At 39.8% G+C, this 10,557-nt stretch overlaps 1 protein-coding gene across 1 annotated transcript; it reads right to left on the bottom strand.

The window, feature by feature from the left end:
- Nucleotides 1-264: 264 nt before the first annotated feature.
- Nucleotides 265-7,260, bottom strand: LOC137281915 (glutamate receptor ionotropic, kainate glr-3-like). The gene is made up of 9 exons (XM_067813637.1): nt 7,108-7,260; nt 5,462-5,596; nt 5,150-5,338; nt 4,884-4,984; nt 4,554-4,638; nt 4,025-4,343; nt 3,567-3,784; nt 3,051-3,316; nt 265-472 (listed from the first exon to the last, which is right to left on the bottom strand). Exons 1-9 carry the CDS (start codon nt 7,258-7,260, stop codon nt 265-267), a joined length of 1,674 nt encoding a protein of 557 aa, XP_067669738.1.
- Nucleotides 7,261-10,557: the final 3,297 nt, after the last annotated feature.

The raw sequence follows: 10,557 nt of genomic DNA, 5'->3' as shown, positions 1-10,557 counted from the left end.
CAAGGAAATGATCAAATATTTATTATTCTTTGGCTGGTAATGAACATCTAAAGCATTCCGATACAATTATTTTGAGGTGAATGTCACGAATAACACACAATGTGTCCAACCACATAACTGTAATGGCGTGTTAAACAAACCTTGGAAATATCTTTCGATAATTCTACCGGTGTTTAAATATTACATCAGTCATCGTTTGCAGCATACATATAATATTTAACACAACCTGAACACAGTTATACGCACACATTTTCCATAGAATGTTCAGTCTTTGTTTGCATGGTAGTTGAGGAAACGTTCAACCCCCAATATGATAAGAGCTCCAACGATTCCTGATCCACACATGACCCACACACTCCTCAAGTCACTCATACTAGCCTTTGTCCTTGCAGGTATATCCTTGTCAGGTTTTGAGGTATACCATTTTCTTGCCCAGGCTTCCTGCACTCCGTTATCGTACAGACGAATAAGTCTGAAAACAATAACAAGCAAATTTGTAAGACCAACTATTAAGATTTCAATTCAGTGCTTTTTTTCGTTGTTTTGGGGTTTATCAACGTAACCAGTGTGTAATTTAGTGCACATCAACTATTTTCGTTTAGGTTGTTTCAACTTACTTAATCATGAACAGGCAAATATGAAAACAATTACTAAAAAGTTCACAAATGAAAGCAAAGTATACCAACGCATATACATTGTATTACTGGATACCATCATTCGGATATACTCGGCGTCATTACTGAAGGGTCAAACTACACTCACGTGCCAAAGGAACGTCCCCGTGTATAGTATTTTCTCTCAAACAACAGTGTCAAACGAAATACGTATGTTCAAGGCTCTATATCAATAAAAAAAACTATATTTCACAATTCGGTAGCCTATCATAAAAATAAGGCTTGATTCAAAATGTTTGTAGGCTTAGTTTACAAACAGCTGTTGATGGATGCTACCATACACCTTGCTTAATATAAAGTTCCAACAGACAGGAAAATCTTTAGTAACGCGTTTGGCAATCTCGACACGACATGCCTCGACGCGACGTCGCACAGAGTGGACAAGTCGTATGATCACTAGATGTGGTACCTGTAGCCATTGCAGGAGCTGAATCAACGCATTCCTGGGCGACGGAGGCGGTAAACGCCTTCGGATGCGACGCTGGTCCCACAGTTGCTCAGTAACATCCCCGACCGTCAGGTCTGTTAATTAGAACCAGCTTTCATTTGTGAAAAAAAATCTCCACCCCAATTTCGTTGCTTCTACTGACGAACACGCGTTCACGCGTTAGCGTCATGCCAGGTAGGCCCGAATGTCATGTACACGATCAGCTTTCTGTCCATCTGCTGACTCGATGACTTTGACTGATGACGTCACAGTTACAAATCAGTTCCTTAGATGAAACACCTGTAAATGGTGGTCTTCCTGCAGGGTGGTGACCCTTGGTCTGGCTGCTGTCCTGCCAGATTGTCTCAAGCGTGTGACAAATCTTCCAACTGTTCGTTCGCCCATGATTCGTGCAGTATGAGGGCACATAGCTCCCACCTCCAGCATACCAGCTGATCGTTCTCATAGTTCTGATGTTCATCGCGGTATCATTTGTTGGTCATACGGGTATAAGTGATGACAGAGAACAGTTCAGCGAGTGTTTTACATACAAAATGCATGCGGGTACTTTTCTACACGTGCGGGAAGTTATGGCGCTGAAAGTCGTCTTAATCCGCTTAAGACATTTAGCAGGTGTTTTTCCTTCACATATAATGTTAATGTGTGTTTGTGAGATGTGCGCCCAAGGCCCCAACCTTACTTCACGTATATGGCCACTTAGACCTCATGTATGATAGTTTTTTTAGTATGGGGACGTTTCTTTTACACGCGAGTGTATTGATTGTACAATCTTCGTTTTTGTTTGAAATAAATGCAACTGAATGTTTTACAATGAAGTATAAGAGTATATAAATCACAGGCCGTTGAAATGCCATTGTTGCATTATTGCGTTCTGTAATGCCCGACATATTTTACTTTCAAACTGTCACCGTGGAACTCCAACGCCCCTAAATCCGTTCTATCCGTGGAAAGTGGAGGACAGTAGACAAGCTGTGATGCTTTTTCACTGTCGTTCTCTGTTCAGGTTAGAGTGATACGGTTTTTTGACACTTGCGGAAAGGGGTCAAGCAATAGGCCTTTTGGAATCTGGTCAAATTCAGCGGCAGGTTGCTGTCCGCATTAATGTCAGTCATATTGCCATTGGTAGACTGTGGGAAAGATTTCAAACCAGTGGGTCAGTGGGATATACACGTCGACCAGGTCGCCCCAGAGTCTCAACTGTGCGAGACGATAGGCAAATTAATAACACTGCATTGGAATCTAACAGATTCATTAAGACAGCAGATCTTCAGACAGAACTACACTTCAATGTAAGGACATGAAGGAGCTCGGTTCATTGACATTTAAGGCAACAGGACATCACTGTTGGTGACCTGCAGATCCTCCAGCACTAACGCCACGTCACAGGCAGGTGCATTCGAGATGGAATATGCATCAAGGACACTGGAAGTCAGTTTGCCCTCTTTGGATGGTCGGCAGAGGAGTTATCGCCACAATGCAGAGCGAATTACAGATGTAACTGCGGCCACGCATAACCGATTTGGCGGGGTGTCGGTCTTGGTTTGGATAGGGATAGCCTCTAACGGATGTACCCCACTGCATGTGGGCGACGATAATCTTACCAGATACCGTCACCTGAGTGCTATAGCAGTACCATTTATGAAAGCTACGCATGGCTTTTACTGCAAGACGACAACACCAGGCCCCCTATGTCAAGGAATTCCCCAGGCAGCAGGGTGTGGAGCGGATGGAGTGGCCAGCATGCTCACCGGTCTATTGAACTGATGTTTGCTAGTGCTAGTTGAACTTTTTGTCTGGGTGTCACTAAACATTATGAGGACACTCTTAGTTATTATTTTTGATAAACATGCATTTACATATCCTTAATGTCTTTTGACCCTTTGTTAATGACGCCTAGGATATGTAACATTTGTTACTTTCGCACGTACTTGTCTGCAAATAACTCCACAAGAGGCGAGTTGAGTGGAAAGGGTAGACTTAGATATTCTGGACCAGTGCCACATTTCATTCTTCGTAGATTATTAACCGTTTTCTCAATGCCATCAATATTGGCTGATCCAGTTATGTATGCGTAGTGGCCAGATTGTAGGAGCATCTTATAGTGAAGATCCTCGTCCAGTGAGTTTTGGATGCTTGCAGATCTGGTTTCCAACACCTTGGTCCAAATTTTCTTACGTACACTGTCATTAGAATACTGAAAATGGATAGGAACTCAGCTGAAAGAAGTAGTCGACACTGGGCCTAAGCCGCAGTTATATTCACATTTGTTTTATACAGTGTGTAAAAAGGTTTATCAGTAAATGTTTCGATGTTTAGCCCCTTCCAAATAGGAACGTTCCCATTCATGTCCTACCTCAGTGAGCCTTTCTCATAATACAACAAGGTGGCCCAATAGTAAGCATAAACAAATGTTCCACAGTTCTCAAAGAATTCGAGCTACTGACCTTGTAGATATCTTCGTGAGACGATCCTTTATTAATGATAATCTTGAAGTCATCATTTTCCGCCAGTTCTTCAATCGTATTGAAGGGTATCTTTTCTTTCACAACTGACATAATTGCAACCAGGTTTCCTGTGTAAACTGCGACAATGATGATGCAAAACAACCACCAGCTTTCGTAGAATATACGGCCGGATGTGTTCTGTGGGAGATGCTGGGAACCTATGGAAGCAGTGTTTCCAGTGGTTAAACTTACCAATCAAAAGAAGTTCACAAATAGTTCTAGCGATAACAGGTATTTCTAAAATGGGTAGAACTTTATACTACCAGGTATGGACATGTCAAGTATCATATTGAGATTGTGTATATGTTGTGGTATTTAATTGAATATAATTTATAATTTCGTTGATCTAACGCAATAGCCAACATTGTCCTAAAATCTGAATGACAGATGATGGGTACCTTGACGTAGCGGTACAAGAAGCGCCGTCATGACATGGTCTGATGTTGATGGTGGACATGAAAGAATATTATCAAGTTGACCTCCAACACTGTATCGTTCCAGCAATGTATGCAGTCCTATGCACCATGCCATTGTCAACAGTCCGCATACATACACTTCCCATTTAAATACAGACACCAACAACATCCAGTGGTTGTCATTAGTTGACAGTTTCCTATGGACGACTTCACATTCTGATTTGTACAGAATATAAGGAAAAGCAAAGCTCTTGCTTCTCCTAAAGGTAATTCCGTAAGGTATACCAGAAAGGTCGACATCCTGAAATATACGAAATGGAAGGAATTAATGTGCAATGTTCACGTGAATCATATACGTTTACAAAACAGATTTGGTTACTGTATATTTTCTGCTTGTGTACTTCTGCAGTCACATACAACCTGAAATGAACGAAGTGAAAATCGATGAATGTTAAATGTTCAGGTAGATCTATGTGTGCAAAGAGAATGAGTCAATATATTATTTCCTCACATTTCGCTCTACCATGCCAAGAAGACCGCTCCACGTGTCTGACAATTCACCCCAAGACTGGTCAGCGGGTTCGATGAGTTCATATCTGAGGTGAAATCGAAAAAAAACATGGACAAAACAGTGTACGAGGAATGTCATTTTTACGACACATGATTATGCGATTTCGTGACAGTTGAAGGGAACGGACCAACTTAATATGATTACAGTCAATGGTTACGTTTATCTTCAGTAGCACTCTCCACAAGCTTAGTTGCTGTGGTAGCAATAAGTAGTAGCAATGAGAAATATCAGACTGACAAAACAACACGGATGGTTATTATCAAGACGTACGTAAAATTGAGATAGTCGCCAAGGCTGTCAAATAAATCCTTGCAGACCTGAGTGTACACATCCAACCCATTCGTTGCAGATTTCTTGCAAAATGGTTTCCACTGCAGGAGAGACGTGTAAATTAGTATCCAAATATTTGGCCCCACAATGCATTCTACATTACCATCTCAATTTCTTGAGAAATGTACGTTTATGGCAACTCTTTTGTGTGATATAAATTATGAAAAAAATGTGTTAAGCATCTAAGAGAGGTAGCAGTTATTCACTTCCAAAACAGCGATTTTCAGTTTTCTTCCATTCAACATATATGCTGTATTGGGAAAGAGAGGAGCAACGAAGTTGGCGGATATCTCCCCGTTATTTGTCACGTTGCCGACTCGTGACCATTTTCGACCATTGGGCTTCCACAAGAGCGTACTGATTATTACAGTAGAGGTACCAGATGTGTTGTTTTCCTGAAACGGATGTAACAAAAATAGTTTATCAGTTAAATAATGATACTCGGTTAGTGTTGGTTTTCATGCAGCTTTAGTCTTTCAAAATCTTTAAGGTATATTTTCTTATTGGAATCAAATCACCTTGACTGCTGTGGCCATGTTGTCCAGCTCAGTATCTAATTCTGCTAACAATGGTGGGTCAACATTGAGGAAAAGCCATTTCGAAAAATGACGTAGCAGCGTTCCTTGTCCATGTTCCTTGTCTTTTCTAGAGGACTAGGACAGAAAGAGCAAATCGTGAATGTATACTAGCTAAGTACTGGGACAGAAAGAGCAAATCGTGAATGTATACTAGCTAAGTACTGGGACAGAAAGAGCAGATCGTGAATGTTTACTAGCTAAGGACTGGGACAGAAAGAGCAAATCGAGAATGTATACTAGCTAAGGACTGGGACAGAAAGAGCAGATCGTGAATGTATTCTAGCTAAGGACTAGGACAGAAAGAGCAAATCGTGAATGTTTACTAGCTAAGGATTAGGACAGAAAGAGCAAATCGTGAATGTATTCTAGCTAAGGACTAGGACAGAAAGAGCAAATCGTGAATGTGTACTAGCTAAGGACTAGGACAGAAAGAGCAAATCGTGAATGCATACTAGCTAAGGACTAGGAGAGAAAGTGCAAATCGTGAATGTATACTAGCTAAGGACTAGGACAGAAAGAGCAAATCGTGAATGTATGCTAGCTAAGGACTAGGACAGAAAGAGCAAATCGTGAATGTATACTAGCTAAGGATTAGGACAGAAAGAGCAAATCGTGAATGTATGCTAGCTAAGGACTAGGACAGAACGAGCAAATCGTGAATGTATACTAGCTAAGGATTAGGACAGAAAGAGCAAATCGTGAATGTATGCTAGCTAAGGACTAGGACAGAAAGAGCAAATCGTGAATGTGTACAAGCTAAGGACTAGGACAGAAAGAGCAAATCGTGAAATGTGTACTAGCTAAGGACTGGGACAGAAAGAAAAAATCGTGAATGTATACTAGCTAAGGACTAGGACAGAAAGAGCAAATCGTGAATGTATACTAGCTAAGGACTGGGACAGAAAGATCAAATCGTGAATGTGTACTAGCTAAGGATTAGGACAGAAAGAGCAAATCGTGAATGTATACTAGCTAAGGACTAGGACAGAAAGAGCAAATCGTGAATGTGTACTAGCTAAGGACTGGGAAAGAAAGAGCAAATCGTGAATGTGTACTAGCTAAGGACTAGGACAGAAAGAGCAAATCGTGAATGTGTACTAGCTAAGGACTGGGACAGAAAGAGCAAATCGTGAATGTATACTAGCTAAGGACTGGCACAGAAAGAGCAAATCGTGAATGTATACTAGCTAAGGACTAGGACAGAACGAGCAAATCGTGAATGTGTACTAGCTAAGGATTAGGACAGAAAGAGCAAATTCGTGAATGTGTACTAGCTAAGGACTGGGACAGAAAGAGCAAATCGTGAATGTATACTAGCTAAGGACTAGGACAGAAAGAGCAAATCGTGAATGTATACTAGCTAAGGACTGGGACAGAACGAGCAAATCGTGAATGTATACTAGCTAAGGACTGGGACAGAAAGAACAAATAATCAATGCACATTATATTCATGATAAAGTAAGTATGCAATTATGAGACAGCGAAACATGCTCTCTGAATGACTACTTGCAATTAAAACCAATCTATTAAACATAAACGATTAATGTGTAAAAGAAAGTAAAACGTGCTTTTGGGCGTATACGTACAATGTTTGTGATGCGTGGCAAGCAGTTTTTGATACCGTCACAGAAGATGACAAAGTTGAACAATTTGTGATAAATGTCGATTCGATTCCTCTGGAGAGTGTTCTCTATTAAGCCAGCAAGACTCTGTTCAAAGGTGTGTATTTGGAAGAACATTACAGTCACCTCGTGCTGTAAAGTCCAGTCCTCAACCGTGTCATGCATGTTTTGTACTGTCAGGAAATGGAAACGTGCAATGTTATAGCAACTTTGTCTGACAGTCACACACAAAGGCATTTTTTCAGACACGTGGCCGATTCAATGATGCTTTGAATTTCCGTTCTTGAATTTTAGGGACTAGTAACTGTACAAAAGATAAACTTGCCTTTCCGGCTATAATTTCAGACCGATAAAAATATCACTTACCCACTGATGAATGACCAACAAAAATCAAGGAAGAGCCCAGTCGGAGCGACATCGTGCTTAACAGTTGATATAGTTCATTTCTTCCAAGTAGTATCCCAGAGGGTGCTGTTTCATTCACTTTTATATGAAATCGTAACACAGTATCTTAAACAAGAAAAGCTGATTCTTGCGACTTTACGCAACACCATGAAACTATCACGGGACATTTATTTAATGTCTAAAGGGTATTTCTCATTCGTATTAACAAAACAAGAAATGCTTTACCATCAAATGTACTCTTAGCAACGACATTTATTCCTCAGTATGAACCACAGTGCACATACAATAGTCTTCCCTTCATATACACGAAAACTTATTGTCCCTCGCGTATGAGATGTGCAAGTGCAAAACTTAACGATTATATTAAAAAAATACCCACTAAACTATTGCAGTGTAATAACAAGCATATTATGGAGACTTTTTCCACACACCTTGGTTCTTGAAAGGAGTATATGACGAACTGACGAAAAGCACAAAATGACCAGTTACGAATATGTACATCTGCACAATATCCATGGCCCAGGACTCTTGTGTGTCTTTCAACATAAATCCCTGGACCACCGTCCAATTGCCAACGTTCTACAGAAAATGATTGAAAGGTATGCTGTGTTTATTGTGTTTTGCACATAAACAGCTTAGTAAATATGCATCCCTGAGTGAAAAAGAATAGGATGGAGATATATATCAGTTAACACTGTGCATTCCCGATGAGTTGAAACGTTTGTTCAATACATGCCATTTGTGTTTTTAGACAAATGCAAAGAAGAACAGCCTTCTCCCCTAATGTAAAGGAGTAATATGATCTGCTTTCAATATGTGTCTATTTCAACAGCAATTGTTTAATGAAACACGTTTATGAGGCAACGGCTGTAGCAGAAATAACATATGTGAACGCACCCCAAGTGTCACTGACATGGAAGTAAGCATTAATCTATGTTAAAATGTGTATCAGAACTACTGGTCATATATATATATATACACTCATGCACAAGTCCATAGATGGGAATTTGATAAAGTGAACATATATTATACTAGCTAAGGACCCGGACAGAAAGTGTCATGAGTGTTTCGGTGATTATTGAAAAAGGATGTTAAAACATTCCTATTTTTAAATCCATTTTACAATATATAATGGGAGCAGTCGCGTGTTTCACAAAAGGGGCATGCACGCACATAAGTGTGAGACCGGACTCCTCAATGATTCATAATGCAGATCAGTCGATAGACTCCAGCTCCCTTTGATTTCAGAGTTTATTCAAATATTTGAATCTGTCAAACCAGAAACCTAATATGGTGTTGGCCGAAACTTACATTAGCCTAATATGCATGAAATTGATAGTGCTTTGTTTATCCAGCCTCTAGTATAATAGACATATTAAGGGCCGTTAACGATCGAGTAGACAATCCATCTTTAATTCGGAAACGAATCTATTTTACCCCCATTTGTACCTCAATTCAACAGTCCAGTAACATAACATGACGCCCTATCACGTAACTCTTTGTTCTATGTCTATACAAGGAACATGTAGTATACATTTGTATGTATATGTTCATATGACCACATGTTTTCTGCATCAAATCTAGATGAAACAGAGTACCAAAATATAAAAGTGTTCTATGTTAGTTACAGACTAGGTACTTTCCTCAAAATAATCCATACACACTACAAATATATCGGCAAAAACGCTAATTTCGTAAAAAGAGTATAAGGTGTGTAAGTAAATTCTGCTTTACAGTATGTCACTGTCATAGATAGTTTGTAGAACTGAACTTCACATATCTTATGACACAATTAAACAATCAGGACTTCTTTGTACGACTACATCCCCGGAGTGACACATTCTGTTATACAAGCAAAGAATGCCATTGCATTAATGAAAATATTTAGTATTTCTGAACTCAACGTATAGTTTCTTACAAACAGAGGTCAAAGCACACTAAATGCAAGTATATGGTGACGTGTTTATTGATTGTCTCTTCATGGGAATCGATTGTTCTCCCATCCATGAGGATCTGTTGGGCTGTCTCGCAAGGTTTAAGTAACGTTTCAGGAATATTACTGATGTAATATCGTTCAATGACCACCCAAAGCTCTTTGACAAATTTACCAACCTAACTATGAAGTTAGGAAGACAAGAAAGGGCACAAAACGGTACCCAACGCAGTTCCTTGTATAGTATGACAATAAAAATTATTGAGAATTTTAGAAATGTGTTTTAATTAGATTTCTAGTATAAACAACCTTGACCAGCTATTAAGTGCTTGGTTTCATTCATTATATCAGGACATCAGATCAGCCAAAGTGATTTCAAGTAGAACAGGCATCCTTTTGTCCACTGTTTATCTATATTGCAAATTGATATGGCATTGAGCACCAGGGAGACGCAGGTAAGCCCAGAACATTGACTGTCGTTGACAAGAGGCAGCTTGGAATTCATATTTCTAAAAACAAACGAAGGAGTTCAGAAAGCTTAAGTCTGGTTATGACTGACAGAGGAACCGTGGCTGTCTGTAAAGAGACAGTTAGAAGTGAGATGCAATGATTACGGAACGTGAACCAAAGGAGCGAATGTTGAACTGGTGCTTACAACATAGAAATTTCAACTGGGACAGTGTGCTTTTCTCAGATGAAAGTTCTATGTGGCCATTTCCAAATACACTGAAATCCTGGACGAAGCAAACTGAAAAACGTCTGTATCAGTACCCAAAGTACAGTCCGAAATGTAACGTGCGGGTAGGCACTTCTGTGTTAGGGGCAACGCCCCTTTGTGTATTTGAAGGGAATATGAACAGTGAGCGTTGAATGGAAAGTTTTCGATTTTCCAGCAGGACAACGACTCCAATACATCAATGACAGCGTGGTTTTGGACCCAAAATATGACTTCATTAGATTGGCCGAGCTATAACCCTGACCTAAACCCAATAGAAAATATATGGGAACTTATGAAGAAAGTGTCAAGAAATCTGACAAATATTGCTGAAATGAAAGAAGATGTGGTCCGATATTGG

Source organism: Haliotis asinina, chromosome 1 (assembly GCF_037392515.1).
Source record: "Haliotis asinina isolate JCU_RB_2024 chromosome 1, JCU_Hal_asi_v2, whole genome shotgun sequence".
NCBI lineage: Eukaryota > Metazoa > Mollusca > Gastropoda > Lepetellida > Haliotidae > Haliotis > Haliotis asinina.
This window is presented reverse-complemented; position numbering and strand designations above follow the sequence as displayed.